Below are 17,556 nucleotides of genomic sequence, written 5' to 3' on the forward strand. Positions count from 1 at the left end.
AACAGGTGCACATAATAATGAAACAGGTGAAACTAATGTGAGTGATGAAGAACGTAAAGAAAAGACCAGAACTAAGGTGAAACAAAACAGGAAATAGTGTCAAAATAAAAGCCAGACGGGAAGCAGTGGAACCGAATCATGACACCAGCGAGAAAAAGCACTGATATATTTCTCTTATTAGATATGACACAAACACAGTTTTCATGCAGCCTATAATCCACTGAAGGCAGCGAGAGGAATGTCATTACAACCATTGTTTGACTGTTTGACAGACTTGAAATCATGGCTGGCACTTAACTTTTTAAATCTTAATGAAAATAAAACTGAGTGTGTGCTTTTTGGAGACTTGTCGAACTTAACCTCTTTTGACGAGGGTGTGGGCCCCCTGGCTCGTCATCTGAAGTCGAATGTAAAAACCTAGGGGTTTGATGGCAAGTTAAGGTTTGACAAGCAAATCAACTCAGTTGTGAAATCTAGCTTCTTCCACCTCAGGTTGTTAAGTCAAGTCAATTCATTCCTTTCTTTTAATGATTTTGAGATTGCAATCCATGCATTTCTCACTTCCCACCTTGACTATTGCAATGCTCTATACTATGGTGTTAACCAGTCCTCCCTCTCTCGTCTTCAGATGGTTCAAAACGCTGCTGCTTGTCTTCTGATAAGTGCCAGAAAATTTGAGCATATAACCCCAGTTCTGGCTTCTCTCCACTAGCTTCCAGTCCATTTTAGTATTGATTTTAAACTGTTAATTTTTGTTTTTAAGGCTCTTAATGGTTTGGCGCCATCTTACCTCACTGAACTAGTGCATTGGCACAAACCTACAAGGTCCCTCAGATCTTCAAGCCCGTTTCATTTAGAGGTTCCTATGGCCAGATATAAATGCTGGGGTGATCGTGCTTTTACTGATGCAGCCCCTGAATTGTGCAAATAGTCTACCTTTTAATGTGAGATCAGCTACTGACCTGATGCACAATTGGGCCTGATGATTTCCGTTTAATCTAATTTATTAAATGTGTGTCATCTGTGTGTCTGAATTATTGTTTTATTTTTGCACTGAATCGATTTTATTTTAGTTATTTATTGTGATTTTATTTTATGAAAAGTACTTTGGTCAACTGGATGTTGTTTTTAAAGTGCTATATAAATAAATTTGATTTGATTTGATAATCCCAGTTTTTCTGAAATAGAGTATTTTCTCAAATCACGGGCTGCCAAGGTTGATTACCAACAGGTCAGCACTGAGGAAAGTTAAATGCCATGCCAGCCCAAATATAATGCAATATAATGCGTAATGTATAGATAAGATTTAAAAGAGTAACTTAATGTCCCACAAGTTGCTTTCCATATAGGGAACTTGTGTAAACTATGGTGTGACATCACCTTGTCTAAATTAACACCACCATCCCCAAACCAATGACAGCACAGGAAAGAAAATACAGAAATCAGTATGTAAAATTACCAAAACTTTTCCAATTTTGGTAGAAAACAGCATGTTCATGTAGAACCTAATTATTATTAATAGGAAGCTTATTAAGAAAATAGGTTTTGAGGGCCTTTAAAACAACATATTTATTGTATCTAGGAAAATATATGCATATTTTCAACAGTAAAGATTGTGTAACCTAAATAAATAATGCTGCACTTTTGACCTTTTGTCTCAGTTTGCCATGATGCGTACAGCCCTGGGTATCTGGATCCTAACAGCAGTGGTCTGCATAGGGAGAGGTCATCACCATATTGGTCATGTAGTCAAAGATCACTCACACCAAGACACTGCACTCGAAAGCAGCACCAACACGGCCTCATTGGTGAGGTCAGCAAACAAAGAATTTGCCTTCCGTCTGTATAGGAAATTGGCTCCTATTGCTGACTCCGAAGGCAAGAACACCTTCTGCTCTCCATCTAGTGTTTCCATTGCCTTGGCTGCGTTGTCCGTAGGAGCCCGTGAGGAGACCCACCGCCAGCTTTTCAGTGGTCTGGGTTTCAACGGCTCCTTACTGACACAAGCTGATGTAAATCAGGCCTTCCATGCACTTCTTCTAAAGGAAAATAGGTTGTCTGGAGACATCAGTGAGGGGGCCGCTGTGTTTGTGGCCAATCACTTCAAGCCAGAGCCTGCATTCCTGGACACCTTGAAGCAGTCTTATTTAGCAGAAGGGTTCAATGTTGACTTCACCAACCCCACAGACAGCGCCGATACCATCAACAACTACGTGTCAGAGAAAACCCACGGGAAGATAGACAAGCTGGTTGAAAACCTAAATCCGGCAACAATTATGTATCTCATTAGCTACATCTACTACAAAGGTAAAATGTCACATGAGATGAGTTCTCTCATTCTGAGGTCACACCTGTATGTTTGATGCATTAACTTAATAATGTGCTTTATTTCTGCTCACTGCCATCAAACAGGAAAATGGGAATCTCCATTTGATCCTCAGCGGACTAGAGAAGACACATTCATAGTGGATGAGAACACAAAGGTTTCAGTTTCAAAGCTTACCCATCATTATGTATCCTTCATTCTGCCTTTTCTGGATAAAGTGACTTCATGTTTAAATGGTCACTTTCCAGGTTCCAGTCCAGATGATGAACAGGGAGGGCCAATTTGATGTCTACAATGACCGTGACATTAACACAACAGTCCTCCATCTTCCCTTCAACAGCTCCTTCTCCATGCTACTGATGCTGCCTAAAGATATGGCAACGCTGGAGAATAACCTTGGCTCCACTTATATCACCAAATGGCTCAAGTGGAAGAGATCCTCGTAGGGAGAATCTAAAAACAACCATATATTCTTGATTTCTAGCACAGAAGATATGACACTGTATAAAATACTCATCTTTGTCTTGTCAGGTCAATCACTGTATGTTTATCCATCTCCCAATTTTTAGGAAATATGATGTGTTTATTCCGAAGATTTCAATCAAGACTTCCTACATTCTGAATGATGTATTGGCTGAAATGGGAATGATAGACATGTTTGGCCAGAATGCAGATTTGAGTGGCATTTCACCAGGCCGCAACCTGGCAGTCTCAGAGGTAAGGACAGAGAGCATATTCCCACACATTTCCTCCCACATCACATATTCATCCACCTTTCATTTCACTCTGCTTCTACTGTACCACAGGTTGTGCACCAAGCTACCCTGGATCTTGATGAGGCCGGAGCCACTGCCACAGCTGTCACAGGCATTGGCATCGTGCCTTTGTCCATCCAGTTCACCCCTGTCTTGAAGTTCAATCAGCCATTTATGGCTGCTATCATTGATCGTGATACAGAAGACATACTCTTCATTGGCAAGATTGTCAACCCAAACAAATGATGGAGGAAAAGCTTTGTGTTGACTCAAACACATCACCATTAAATATTTAGAAAATCTTTGTTTTGTGCTTTCTTGCTTTTTGATTTAGTGTGTAACAGTTTGTTATTGTTTATATTAGTTTTTGAAGGTAAAATAATCCAGGGATAAAATATTATTGCTAGAAGACATTCCTATTAGCACATGGAAATCACATTAACAGAAATCAAATCATCTAACAAATACAATAAATCCACAGACTATGGAGCAGTTTAGATTATCCTATAACAATTTTTTCTTTAGTCTCTTTTTTAAGTATTTGACTGAATAATAAGGCATTTCTAAAATCCCTAAATGGTAAACAAAGATATCCCAGTGGGAAAAAGCACTGATATATTTCTCTTATTAGATATGACACAAACACAGTTTTCATGCAGCCTATAATCCACTGAAGGCAGCGAGAGGAATGTCATTACAACCATTGTTTGACTGTTTGACAGACTTGAAATCATGGCTGGCACTTAACTTTTTAAATCTTAATGAAAATAAAACTGAGTGTGTGCTTTTTGGAGACTTGTCGAACTTAACCTCTTTTGACGAGGGTGTGGGCCCCCTGGCTCGTCATCTGAAGTCGAATGTAAAAACCTAGGGGTTTGATGGCAAGTTAAGGTTTGACAAGCAAATCAACTCAGTTGTGAAATCTAGCTTCTTCCACCTCAGGTTGTTAAGTCAAGTCAATTCATTCCTTTCTTTTAATGATTTTGAGATTGCAATCCATGCATTTCTCACTTCCCACCTTGACTATTGCAATGCTCTATACTATGGTGTTAACCAGTCCTCCCTCTCTCGTCTTCAGATGGTTCAAAACGCTGCTGCTTGTCTTCTGACAAGTGCCAGAAAATTTGAGCATATAACCCCAGTTCTGGCTTCTCTCCACTAGCTTCCAGTCCATTTTAGTATTGATTTTAAACTGTTAATTTTTGTTTTTAAGGCTCTTAATGGTTTGGCGCCATCTTACCTCACTGAACTAGTGCATTGGCACAAACCTACAAGGTCCCTCAGATCTTCAAGCCCGTTTCATTTAGAGGTTCCTATGGCCAGATATAAATGCTGGGGTGATCGTGCTTTTACTGATGCAGCCCCTGAATTGTGCAAATAGTCTACCTTTTAATGTGAGATCAGCTACTGACCTGATGCACAATTGGGCCTGATGATTTCCGTTTAATCTAATTTATTAAATGTGTGTCATCTGTGTGTCTGAATTATTGTTTTATTTTTGCACTGAATCGATTTTATTTTAGTTATTTATTGTGATTTTATTTTATGAAAAGTACTTTGGTCAACTGGATGTTGTTTTTAAAGTGCTATATAAATAAATTTGATTTGATTTGATAATCCCAGTTTTTCTGAAATAGAGTATTTTCTCAAATCACGGGCTGCCAAGGTTGATTACCAACAGGTCAGCACTGAGGAAAGTTAAATGCCATGTCAGCCCAAATATAATGCAATATAATGCGTAATGTATAGATAAGATTTAAAAGAGTAACTTAATGTCCCACAAGTTGCTTTCCATATAGGGAACTTGTGTAAACTACATCTACGCTATGTTGACGCCAGGCACGAACATACGTATGTCCCAGGTCTCTATCACTATGATATACTGTATGCAAATGGTTCACCAGAAAACACCTGTCACCATGGAGCAATACCCTCAGACTGAAAGTGTTATGAACGCTCGACACAAATGTGAGCGAGCGGAGAAATTAGCAGACCCAGGCGGCTGGCTTCGATGCAAGTAGTGATTTATTTACAGTGTTAAAGCAGTGCAAATATATAACAGGTGCACATAATAATGAAACAGGTGAAACTAATGTGAGTGATGAAGAACGTAAAGAAAAGACCAGAACTAAGGTGAAACAAAACAGGAAATAGTGTCAAAATAAAAGCCAGACGGGAAGCAGTGGAACCGAATCATGACACCAGCGAGAAAAAGCACTGATATATTTCTCTTATTAGATATGACACAAACACAGTTTTCATGCAGCCTATAATCCACTGAAGGCAGCGAGAGGAATGTCATTACAACCATTGTTTGACTGTTTGACAGACTTGAAATCATGGCTGGCACTTAACTTTTTAAATCTTAATGAAAATAAAACTGAGTGTGTGCTTTTTGGAGACTTGTCGAACTTAACCTCTTTTGACGAGGGTGTGGGCCCCCTGGCTCGTCATCTGAAGTCGAATGTAAAAACCTAGGGGTTTGATGGCAAGTTAAGGTTTGACAAGCAAATCAACTCAGTTGTGAAATCTAGCTTCTTCCACCTCAGGTTGTTAAGTCAAGTCAATTCATTCCTTTCTTTTAATGATTTTGAGATTGCAATCCATGCATTTCTCACTTCCCACCTTGACTATTGCAATGCTCTATACTATGGTGTTAACCAGTCCTCCCTCTCTCGTCTTCAGATGGTTCAAAACGCTGCTGCTTGTCTTCTGATAAGTGCCAGAAAATTTGAGCATATAACCCCAGTTCTGGCTTCTCTCCACTAGCTTCCAGTCCATTTTAGTATTGATTTTAAACTGTTAATTTTTGTTTTTAAGGCTCTTAATGGTTTGGCGCCATCTTACCTCACTGAACTAGTGCATTGGCACAAACCTACAAGGTCCCTCAGATCTTCAAGCCCGTTTCATTTAGAGGTTCCTATGGCCAGATATAAATGCTGGGGTGATCGTGCTTTTACTGATGCAGCCCCTGAATTGTGCAAATAGTCTACCTTTTAATGTGAGATCAGCTACTGACCTGATGCACAATTGGGCCTGATGATTTCCGTTTAATCTAATTTATTAAATGTGTGTCATCTGTGTGTCTGAATTATTGTTTTATTTTTGCACTGAATCGATTTTATTTTAGTTATTTATTGTGATTTTATTTTATGAAAAGTACTTTGGTCAACTGGATGTTGTTTTTAAAGTGCTATATAAATAAATTTGATTTGATTTGATAATCCCAGTTTTTCTGAAATAGAGTATTTTCTCAAATCACGGGCTGCCAAGGTTGATTACCAACAGGTCAGCACTGAGGAAAGTTAAATGCCATGTCAGCCCAAATATAATGCAATATAATGCGTAATGTATTGTCAACTGCTTATTCATTACTTAAATCACTCAGCATTCAAACATGATCAAATCTTGCTGAACAAGAATTTTATGGCTTGGCTTACATAATGAAAGCCCCATATTATCTTATGTAGTGTAACAACTTTTAATATAATTTGAAAACAAGATGGGACTTGACAGTGACTGGACCAAGTATACAGGGCACCAAAGGGGACATACAGGGCCTTGCGAAAGTATTCGGCCCCTTTGAACTTTGCGACCTTTTGCCATATTTCAGGCTTCAAACATAAAGATATAAAACTGTAATTTTTTGTGAAGAATCAACAACAAGTGGGACACAATCATGAAGTGGAACGAAATTTATTGGATATTTCAAACTTTTTTAACAAATAAAAAACTGAAAAATTGGGCGTGCAAAATTATTCAGCCCCTTTACTTTCAGTGCAGCAAACTCTCTCCAGAAGTTCAGTGAGGATCTCTGAATGATCCAATGTTGACCTAAATGACTAATGATGATAAATAGAATCCACCTGTGTGTAATCAAGTCTCCGTATAAATGCACCTGCACTGTGATAGTCTCAGAGGTCTGTTTAAAGCGCAGAGAGCATCATGAAGAACAAGGAACACACCAGGCAGGTCCGAGATACTGTTGTGGAGAAGTTTAAAGCCGGATTTGGATACAAAAAGATTTCCCAAGCTTTAAACATCCCAAGGAGCACTGTGCAAGCGATAATATTGAAATGGAAGGAGTATCAGACCACTGCAAATCTACCAAGACCTGGCCGTCCCTCTAAACTTTCAGCTCATACAAGGAGAAGACTGATCAGAGATGCAGCCAAGAGGCCCATGATCACTCTGGATGAACTGCAGAGATCTACAGCTGAGGTGGGAGACTCTGTCCATAGGACAACAATCAGTCGTATACTGCACAAATCTGGCCTTTATGGAAGAGTGGCAAGAAGAAAGCCATTTCTTAAAGATATCCATAAAAAGTGTCGTTTAAAGTTTGCCACAAGCCACCTGGGAGACGCACCAAACATGTGGAAGAAGGTGCTCTGGTCAGATGAAACCAAAATCGAACTTTTTGGCAACAATGCAAAACGTTATGTTTGGCGTAAAAGCAACACAGCTCATCACCTTGAACACACCATCCCCACTGTCAAACATGGTGGTGGCAGCATCGTGGTTTGGGCCTGCTTTTCTTCAGCAGGGACAGGGAAGATGGTTAAAATTGATGGGAAGATGGATGGAGCCAAATACAGGACCATTCTGGAAGGAAACCTGATGGAGTCTGCAAAAGACCTGAGACTGGGACGGAGATTTGTCTTCCAACAAGACAATGATCCAAAACATAAAGCAAAATCTACAATGGAATGGTTCACAAATAAACATATCCAGGTGTTAGAATGGCCAAGTCAAAGTCCAGACCTGAATCCAATCGAGAATCTGTGGAAAGAACTGAAAACTGCTGTTCACAAATGCTCTCCATCCAACCTCACTGAGCTTGAGCTGTTTTGCAAGGAGGAATGGGCAAAAATTTCCGTCTCTCGATGTGCAAAACTGATAGAGACATACCCCAAGCGACTTACAGCTGTAATCGCAGCAAAAGGTGGCGCTACAAAGTATTAACTTAAGGGGGCTGAATAATTTTGCACGCCCAGTTTTTCAGTTTTTTATTTGTTAAAAACGTTTGAAATATCCAATAAATTTCGTTCCACTTCATGATTGTGTCCCACTTGTTGTTGATTCTTCACAAAAAATTACAGTTTTATATCTTTATGTTTGAAGCCTGAAATGTGGCAAAAGGTCGCAAAGTTCAAGGGGGCCGAATACTTTCGCAAGGCACTGTACTAATAATGAATACAGTATATGTAATTCACTTAGCTTTTCTGAACCCCTAAGAAGAGGGAGAAGGACTGTACTAATCTACTTTATTGCAATAGGAATTGGTGGCACTGCCTTTGGAAAGATAAAAATGCCAAGGCAGTTTTTTGTGTTTTAGTCCATTAATGACAATGCCCCTATATTATGACAGAGTATACATTACATTTAATCTTAGGCATGATAGAAAATTTTTTACAAGCTCCCAGGTGGCATTCTATATCTCTATACTGTGATAACATATTCAGAAAGTACAGAAAGTCAGTACACCTAACCACAGTTTGTGTGACAGCAAATCTGGGTCTGAGTACTTTTATAAATTAGAGGTTTTAGTCTTGACTTTTAATACATTTATTTAAAAAATGTCTACAATGTGTGTTCACTTTGTCATTATGGATTAATGAGTGTAGACTGATAGGCAAAACTGAGGTTTTACCAATTTATAATTAAATCATCAACACAAACTGTAACAAAGGGTGTCTTTTTCAATATTTCAGTATAGGCTATGAAAACCAATTCAGGCACAATACATTATTTGTGTAGCTGCTTTGTGAAGCTATTTAAAGTCTACAGTATTGTTACGGGTTAATGGATCTCATTATGTCTTTAAAATATTTGTCCTAATAATACGTATTATTTTATATTAATTTGTTCATTTGTTTCCTTTATGCATCCGATCCGACACTGGGTGGCAGTAATAGGTCTAGTAGTCTGGTTTGTTGAAAAAAAAAACCCGCGAAGAAGAACATTATCGTACTGATTGGATGGCTGTAACTTTGTTTCAGACATGGCCGACATAGCTGGAGAAGGAGCTCAAGATGGGTCATATTTTCACAAAGAAAGAATGAAATGCAGCCCTGAGGAGGAGGCCAATCTGGAAAGGCAGCATTTTTGGAGAATAATCGATGCGTTTCGATTTTACAGGTATATTAAAAATGCTTTAAATTAGAGTACTCTTCGGGTAACGACAGTTTGTTTTAGCAAACCATGTTGTTGGAAATAACAAAAGCAAAGTGCGTCTAACTAGGTTTGAAGGGGAAATGCTAACGTTAACTGTGATAGTTCATCGTTATTCAGGTATTGGTTAGTACTTCCCACTGTTAGGTTTGCTTGTATTTGACCAGGTTGAGGTTCATGCGGCATTTAGTTGCTAAATTTCTAACCCGAATTGCACTTATGTCATTGCACCACTTTTCCATGATCCACCCTTTTTCCCTCTTGAAATTTCTTTCAAGGTAAATTTAAGAGAGGAATGATATGATGCAACAGTAAATAATCCAGTTTGACCAGAGAAGTTGACCCACGCTATATCATTGAGCTAAAATCAGGCCTTACCTTACAGGTATTGTTTCTGGAGGTGTATTGTGTCACCTCTGGGTACAACTGAAATTAAAACCCTTGCTCTCTCTTCCGTTTCATTCTGCCAGGGTTCATGTCCAGGAGCAGGTCAAACGTGCGGAGCGTCAGTTTTGGAGCCTCCCCCAGCGTCACCAGAGTTTGTTGCCAAGTGTTTTGCCCAAAATGGCCCAGATCAGCCAGTGTGCGGACCACAACCAGGAGGTGCTGCAGGCCATTGTTCACAACAGCCTCCACATGTTTGAGAATATTGAGTATGGTGAGAGGGTAAGGCTTGACTTAAACCAGATTCAAGGCTGCAAAAGGAAACTGTGTTATAGTTTTCTTTACTGTTATTTACTTGAAGACTTTATGTAGATGTATCCCTCTTCCTGCTAGGAGGATCCGAGGAAGGTGCGCCCATCCTCTACATTTGATATGGACAAGCTTAAGTCCACCATAAAGCAGTTTGTGAGGGACTGGAGTGAGGCGGGCCAGGTGGAGAGGGACTCCTGCTACCAGCCTATCATCCAAGAGATCCAAAGACTCTTCCCAAGTGACCAATAGTAGGAAAGACACATGCGCCCTTAGACAGACACATGCACGCCACTCTGCATATTTCAGCCAGGCGTACACAAAATAGAACACAGAAATAAATGCATATGATTACATAGTGATACAAACAGACAGCTTGTAATGATTCTGATTATGTGACTTAGTGTTTTCTATGTGATATGTGCATTTTATTATGTCAGTGATGTGTCTAAGGTGAGCGTGCTGGTCCCGGGCGCTGGGCTTGGCCGTCTAGCCTGGGAGATAGCGCGACTGGGTTATATATGCCAGGGCAATGAATGGAGTCTCTTCATGCTCTTCTCCTCAAATTTTGTTCTCAATAGGTAAAGCATACACAGACACTAACACTCCTGTGACTCCAGACAACACCTGAGGTCTATCACCTTCCTATGTATACATTCATACAGGGTATCTTTGCTTGCTTGATGTGGAACTGCATATTAGTCACACTCAGTTCTTAGTCTTAATTCTAAACATATGTGTCAGTAATTGCAAAGAAAATCAAAATACATCATTTGTATTTAGTTTTTGGCAGCACACTCTGCAGAATAGTATCCACCCACCTATCTTCATACATTTGGACTGCTCCATTCAGGTGTGAAAAGGTGAATGCTCTGACCCTGTACCCTTGGATCCACCAGTTCAGCAACAACAAGAAATCCTCTGACCAAACACGACCAGTCAGATTTCCGGATGTCAACCCTCAGAGCTTACCACTAAATTCAGACTTCTCTATGGTAGCAGGAGACTTTGTGGAAGTCTACACTGACTCAAGTAAGTAAAAGCTCTCGGTGTTTTACACCTTTGTAAGCAGTAAGCAGCCAAACTGCATAGACCATGGAAGAGAAATATGCCTCTAAGGATTTCAGGCAACTCTGTGTATTCAGCTTTTCTGAGAATTTGAAGTCTTGCAAGAATGAATTTTCTTTTCTATTGAAAATGTGCTTTCAGCTGAGCTCCCATCACTAGGCTCTACAAGACAAGTGTCCTTGATCTAGTGTTCTTACAGTCTTTACACCATGGCCATAAAAAAATTGAGTAATTACATTGTACTGTGCTGCTATGTTATACTACTGTTACTAATTAATATTCATATAGTGAAAAGTGTATATCATAATGTTTTCTCTAAAAACCACATATTAAAATGAAATCAGTCACGTTGATGTGACTGTACTGTAAATGATGAATAATTGATTATTTGTGAATTGTGCACCTTAGTAATACTGATTAAAAGTGATTGTCATAATATCTGTGTCTGTCAGATTCCTGGGACTGTGTGGCAACCTGCTTCTTTATTGACACAGCTCATAATGTCATTGAGTATTTGGAGACCATATGGAAGATTCTGAAACCCGGTGGGGTGTGGATCAACCTGGGTGAGTCAGTTTGGGTAAGATGTGAACTATACTAGGAAAGTAAATGCTTTTCCTGTGCAGCTAACCTGCTGACAGAACCTCCAAAGTTAAAAAAAAAAACAAAAACGCAAATACATGATCATAGACTTGTACTCAAGTTGCCAGTATATTACTTTGTGTTCCTGCAAATAATTTTACTTTAACACACTCCAACACTGTTGGATGCATTTTCCCTGTAACTTTAATACTTTTTTTGTTTGTTTTTCTGATTTTACCCAATTTACTTAAACAGAAGTACTTCCATTTTATAGATTGCACACAGGGAACCTAGAGGCAGTGTTGTGTCTGAGTTGAGTGTCTCAGTAAACATCTCAAAGTTTACATTTTCAATGTCTCTGCAGGCCCACTGCTGTATCACTTTGAGAACATTGCCAATGAGCTCTCTGTTGAACTCAGCTATGAAGATATTAGGACAGCGATGGTTAAACTGGGCTTCCATATTGAGGTACACCGAGGGCTTTAATTAATAGTCATAATATTTATTTTATATGTATATTTTATATTTTCTGGTGGTGAAGCAGTATTCACATTTCTCCTGCAGGTGGAGAAAGAGTCGATGCAGACCACCTACACTGAGAATGACCGTTCTATGTTGAGGTATGTTTATGACTGTGTCTTCTTTGTTGCACGAAAACCTGCATACCTGTACTTTAACAATCAAGAAGACAGCCAACAACAGAGTTCTCCACGGGCTGCCAAGTCACCGCGGCGGGAGGGCACCGACACTCTGACGTGACAGGAAATCCTTTTACAAAATTGGTGAACTTAGACAAGCGTGAGAAAGTTGGACTGACAAAATGAAAAAGAAAAACAACTGACACAGAAGAAAAAAAGAGTCGGTGGACATCATTTTGTTTTTATTTTGTTTCTATTTTTTGTCATATACATTTTTTTTATGGTCCATCTGGAGAAATGTGCACAACTCCACAGGCCCCGTGTTTGTCAGACAGGCTATGGCACAGACTGTACAATGTGAGATTGAATACTGCAGTACTGTGTTATCTGTAGAACCTGAAAAACATCTAAATACCATGCTACATACATACTACATCCTTGGTTAGAGATGAGTTCATTACTCTTGGGTGCAATTCAGTGTTACTGTTTTATGTGTCAGCTGCAAAACTTGAAGAGTACATTTCTTTTTACTACTCGGTCACTGCGCTGTTACTCATTCTTATCTTCAGTGACTTTTACTGCGTGTGTCATCCGAGAATGTGATGTGAATATTTCCTTTTGAAATCTATTATTTCAAATATGGTGCCAATAACTACAGATACTCATTTGCACTGATCATCAGTTGCCTTTTCAGGAAAAAGTTCTTTTAAGTTGGGGATGATGTTCATTGACCATTCTCGTTTCTAGTCACACTTTGGAATAAAGCCAAACATTTAAAAAATAGGACTCTCCAAAGTTTTACTATATCATGTTTGAAATCATTTCAACATCTGCATAACACAAGTTCAGTTCTATAGGCCCATTTAGAAAAGTGTTCATTTGTTTCAGCAAGCACTGAAAAAGCAAAATGTTTTGTATGTGCTTCGTTAGGAGGCAGATACAGTGTGACACTAAACTGTAATGGATATACAGTATTTCACCGCAGGCATTTAGCAGGAAAAGCACAGGTGGTACTGACAAAGTTAACATTGGCTCAGTACCACTGTTTCACACAATTAAAGTAAACACAGTTAAATTTTTTTTTTATTAGACCTGTTTTCATGTTGTCATGTGATGCGTCCTGCTAGTACTTGTTTTAAAATGCTAAAAGGAATACATATATATAATATTTTTACTGAAGACATTTTAACTTAAGCGAGGGGTCACATTATGTTTGTCAGCTGCAGAATGCAGCAAAATAGGAAATGCATGCTTGAATTTCATTTTTAATTTGTGCTTCAAGTCAGTATTAATAAGCCAGCATGCACGACACTAAAACTGAATCCGCTATTATTAATTTTATTATTTACAACTGTGCTTTCTAACTGTGATATGTCAGTGGCTTTCCTGATAAAAGCTTACTCCATAAGTACCCACAGTTGAAGTCAGAAGTTTACATGCACTTAGGTTGAAGTCATTAAAACAGATTTGGAAATGTGATGAAAGAAATAAAAGCTGAAAGAAATCTTTTTCTCTATTTTTCTGACATTTCACATTCTTAAAATAAACTAATGATCCAGCTGGCCTAAGCCAGGAAATGTTTATAGGATTAAATGTCAGGAACTGTGAAAAACGGAGTTTAAATGTATTTGGCTAAGGCGTATGCAAACATCTGACTGCACCTGTAACTCAAAGTGAAAAGAAGTTTTGACCGACTCAGAAGATCTAATGTGAACGGAGAGATTATTCCAAAAACAAGCCTCTAACTTGTTTTTTTTAACTCTGTGACCAAAAGGATCCCTACTATGAGGACCAGGATGGTTCATGAAGCTGAGAGGTCATGTATGAGGGCACATCCATTTAGGATATTTATAGGTTAGACAGTGAGGCCATGTCTGTGGTGTTTTTTTCTTGGAACTCTGAGGGATGCAGCAGTATGGGGTGAGTGGTTAGATCCTGCAATAAAAAAACAAAATAATATGATGATGATCACTTTTGTTGGACAGGTATGTTACACACACAGGGAATTTGTCTCCGGTATAGAATCGAGGCAGCCATCTGCAGCGCCAACACACACACACATGCACACTGATGGTAGCTGTCCCTGCAAGGCACTGGCCAACGGGAGCAACCTGAGGTTCAGTGTCTTACCCAAGGACACTTTGACATGTGCACTGGGGAGAAGGGGAACTGAATCACAGGCCTTCTGGTTGGGGGACAGCTGCTCTACTTCCTGAGGCAAAATCAAGTAGTAACTAAGCACATTTATTCCAGAGCTGTACTTAAGTATAATTTGGAGGTATCGGTAAGTATTTCTAATTTTTGCTACATCATACTTTGATGCCACTACATTTTAAATGCAGTTTGTACTCTATGTCACTAGATTTATTGGATAACTTGTTACTTTTCAGAATCTTGCTAACTGCACAAAAATACAGTATTATGGTGAGAGTTTATTTATGCCTAGTGGGAAATTTACCAGCTGCAACAATAAAGTGACAAAAACAACAATGCATTAATAATTATAATCAAATGATGTACATCTATTAAACTGTGCCAATCTGCATTATGAGTATAGTTACTTTGGTACTTTTGGGATTTTTAATACTTTTACATTTGTACATAAGTAACTTTTAGCAGTATTTTCATAAAGGTATTGCTGCGTTTATTTAAGTAAACAATCTCAGTACTTTGTCAAACCATTGGGAAAAATATACATAATACTTTGTCGAATAATTCCTGTGTTTTACATATTTACAAAAATAGAGAACAACAGAATAATCCTAATCATTAAGCATTTATTATCTACTCTTTTTTTTTTTTGACTGGTCAACTTTTTTTGAAGGGGGTCTCTCTTCGGGATCAGCATGAACGTACCATGTACCCGCCACAGGAAGCGTCACTGGGAGGAGTGGAGGCTCTGGGCGGGACTGACAGCGGTACTCTCCTCTGATTGGACAGCAGGTCTGTCTCGCAATAATTAGTGCTCAATGTTGTGCTACTGAACTTGCAGCATATCCATGCTTAACATAGGTAGTACCTTTGTCAGAATACTACGTGTATCTTTAGCTTGCTGCTGAGCTAATATTCATGGCAAAGAGACGCGCCGAGGACACTGTGCTGGACGAGTCCCCGTCCAAAAGATGTTGCCGTTCACGTTGTAGCGTTGACATGCAGATGGAGAGCATGTCTTCGACGCGGGCTGTGAGCCCACCGTCCCTGCTGGCTTTGTTCGGCAACCGCTGCAGAAAGAGGCCATACCACTTCGAAGACCCAGAGAAACAAGAAGCAGCAGCAGGTCTTTGTCATAAGCCCAAACACTGCGACACTAGGAAGCCTGCTTCCAGTGTTTTGTCGCTGCAGACTTCTGGAAGTTTCCAGGACCGTGGCAGCTCCAGCGCCCGAACAACCAAGAAGAAACAAGCTCGGAAGGACTGCGTGGGTTCAGAGACCGTTGTCTCTAAAACTAATGATGGCGTAAGTTTTGTACACAATTACATGCGTTGGTATTTTTTACAGTCTAGATAGCAGTTCTGTCTAAAGAAAAGTAAATTGTGTAATTGCAACGAACGTCCACTAGATGTCAGCTTTTATCAATTGAATAACTCGCTGTAATTGTCCATAAAACACTTAGTGCGTAAAATATGGCTGATTTTACCCAGGTTTGGTTGATCTAACTTGTGCTAGCTACTCTGAGCTCAGTTTTTCTTTCTCATTCCTTTCAGGCTGAAGCAGACAAAAACCCTGAAGACTGCTCTTACAACTCCTTCCAGTACTGGAGGGTCCCACTGCCTGAACTTGACCTTTCACTGCTAGAAGACAATGACCATTCCCAAACAAAAGACAAGTCAAAAATCAAACACTCTTCTTCTGATGCCATGGAGACATGATGGGTGCAGTGAGTCTGTTCTATGTAGTCCTGACATCAGCAGGCAGGCATGATAATGAAAATTTGATGCTCATCAGCAGGTAGACACATCAAAAGCACACTACGGTTGCTTAAAATGCATCCAGGTTGGATGCAACAGCCTGATGTCACAAACCTGTCAGTGTGGCCCTGTCAGACTGATACAAGCTGTAGTGAGTCTGTGAGCCTCATGCCACTGCAAGATCTCCATCACTTAACAGTGGGTGAAGCAACAGGGAGATCTGCACTGTAACTATGCCGTTGTTTCGGTGGTGAGCAAGCAGGTGGAATTTCTCTAAACATTTGTGAAGGGATGTCCATCCATCCTTTAATTGTAGATTATCCTAAATGTTTGTTTAATTATATGCATTGTGTGAAGTATTTTTATATAGCCTGGTGTACAACATTGCCAGCAGTGTTTTGTTTTCTACTGAATCCCAGTAATATTTTATAAGCATATGTGAATAATGTTAAAGCAACAGGGTGTGCACATATAGTAATAACTCTATATTTCTTTGGCAATAAAACCATTGTCTGTACTCTTGTGTGATTTATGATTGTTTATTGGATATCTGTGAGGGGTAGTGTCATTTGATCTACTGAAAAACCGTGAACTAGAAGATCAGACTTGTAAATAATGCCTGATAATCTACAGCATTTAAAGTTACAGATTGAAATTTTGAAGTAATTTAAAGCCATGCAATATACATAGTCAACACTAACAGAGATCAGGTAAACCAACATAAACCAAACATAACCTATTTGTTATCAGTTCAGGAGTTGAAAGAGCTGCATATTAGAAGGGAGAGGTCTCTGACCTTTGGATCAGCTGCTGATGGGGCGGGGGGGCGGGTGTCTTGTGAGGGAAGTTGTGATGAAGTGGAGTTTGACTCAAGATGTCTGACTGTGACTTGTGAGCCACACATTTTTAATTGGAGTGTACAGCCATGGTAAGTTGTGTATAACTAATACAAAAAGCTACTGAAGAGGTAGCCAGTGTACAAATAGCTAATTTACTTATTAGCAAAGTTTAGCTGTGATTTGTATGTTATCTAAAACATGTAGCCAGCTTACAAGCTTAGTAAAACCATTGTAGTCTGTACATTCTCTATCTTACATGCACTTAATGTACTACTTATAGAGTGTACTGGTAAACTACATTTATATAGGACTAGCAGGAGCTACACATTACCTAGATGAGATAACCAGTACCAACCAAATTAGCTGACCTTGCAGTGTTACGGTAACTAGCTAACTACTTAAATTAGCATAACATTACTGTATCTTACTGAGTTTGTCTAGGATACTGGTACTTTTATTCTGTATGTACATCTTATGAAAACTTTATACTTCAACAACAGCATTTCAGAGGAAGCTGTGTGGTTTACTTAAGTATCTGATTGCAGTTATGATTTTAATGTAATGCTGCATAAT

General features: G+C 39.2%; 3 protein-coding genes across 5 annotated transcripts; all 3 read left to right on the forward strand.

Moving 5' to 3' along the window:
• Positions 1–1,628: 1,628 nt before the first annotated feature.
• Positions 1,629–3,359, forward strand: LOC109954954 (alpha-1-antitrypsin homolog). The gene is made up of 5 exons (XM_020590656.1): positions 1,629–2,307; positions 2,413–2,483; positions 2,575–2,768; positions 2,896–3,043; positions 3,133–3,359. The coding sequence occupies exons 1-5, from the start codon at positions 1,668–1,670 to the stop codon at positions 3,325–3,327; spliced, it is 1,248 nt and encodes a 415-aa protein (XP_020446312.1). The 5' UTR covers positions 1,629–1,667; the 3' UTR covers positions 3,328–3,359.
• A 5,699-nt stretch (positions 3,360–9,058) lies between these two features.
• carnmt1 (carnosine N-methyltransferase 1) lies at positions 9,059–14,587 on the forward strand. 3 transcript variants are annotated; one of them, XM_020590267.1, is made up of 8 exons: positions 9,059–9,222; positions 9,726–9,921; positions 10,033–10,199; positions 10,389–10,529; positions 10,802–10,980; positions 11,469–11,582; positions 11,963–12,066; positions 12,284–14,587. In XM_020590267.1, the coding sequence occupies exons 1-8, from the start codon at positions 9,086–9,088 to the stop codon at positions 12,350–12,352; spliced, it is 1,107 nt and encodes a 368-aa protein (XP_020445923.1). In that variant the 5' UTR covers positions 9,059–9,085; the 3' UTR covers positions 12,353–14,587. The 3 variants fall into 3 exon arrangements, with proteins under 3 accessions (XP_020445923.1, XP_020445921.1, XP_020445922.1); XM_020590265.1 differs by having other exon boundaries at positions 12,163–14,580; XM_020590266.1 differs by having other exon boundaries at positions 9,107–9,222; positions 9,726–9,913; positions 12,163–14,583.
• A 539-nt stretch (positions 14,588–15,126) lies between these two features.
• On the forward strand, positions 15,127–16,661 carry LOC109954892 (uncharacterized protein C9orf40 homolog). The gene is made up of 2 exons (XM_020590535.1): positions 15,127–15,692; positions 15,941–16,661. Exons 1-2 carry the CDS (start codon positions 15,306–15,308, stop codon positions 16,103–16,105), a joined length of 552 nt encoding a protein of 183 aa, XP_020446191.1. The 5' UTR covers positions 15,127–15,305; the 3' UTR covers positions 16,106–16,661.
• The last annotated feature ends 895 nt before the right edge of the window (positions 16,662–17,556 follow it).

Source organism: Monopterus albus, unplaced genomic scaffold (genome assembly GCF_001952655.1).
Source record: "Monopterus albus unplaced genomic scaffold, M_albus_1.0 scaffold12.1, whole genome shotgun sequence".
Classification (NCBI taxonomy): Eukaryota; Metazoa; Chordata; class Actinopteri; order Synbranchiformes; family Synbranchidae; genus Monopterus; species Monopterus albus.

What these genes read in the sequence shown, in the direction of transcription:
- LOC109954954 (XM_020590656.1), top strand. Translation starts at nt 1,668, where the DNA reads ATGATGCGTACAGCCCTGGGTATCTGGATCCTAACAGCAGTGGTCTGC. An exon ending in TAGCTACATCTACTACAAAG is followed by an intron (nt 2,308 to 2,412) that starts GTAAAATGTCAC and finishes GCCATCAAACAG; the next exon opens with GAAAATGGGAATCTCCATTT. An exon ending in GCAACCTGGCAGTCTCAGAG is followed by an intron (nt 3,044 to 3,132) that starts GTAAGGACAGAG and finishes ACTGTACCACAG; the next exon opens with GTTGTGCACCAAGCTACCCT.
- LOC109954892 (XM_020590535.1), top strand. Translation starts at nt 15,306, where the DNA reads ATGGCAAAGAGACGCGCCGAGGACACTGTGCTGGACGAGTCCCCGTCC. An exon ending in TCTCTAAAACTAATGATGGC is followed by an intron (nt 15,693 to 15,940) that starts GTAAGTTTTGTA and finishes CATTCCTTTCAG; the next exon opens with GCTGAAGCAGACAAAAACCC.
- carnmt1 (XM_020590265.1), top strand. Translation starts at nt 9,086, where the DNA reads ATGGCCGACATAGCTGGAGAAGGAGCTCAAGATGGGTCATATTTTCAC. An exon ending in GATGCGTTTCGATTTTACAG is followed by an intron (nt 9,223 to 9,725) that starts GTATATTAAAAA and finishes TCATTCTGCCAG; the next exon opens with GGTTCATGTCCAGGAGCAGG. An exon ending in GGAAGTCTACACTGACTCAA is followed by an intron (nt 10,981 to 11,468) that starts GTAAGTAAAAGC and finishes TGTGTCTGTCAG; the next exon opens with ATTCCTGGGACTGTGTGGCA.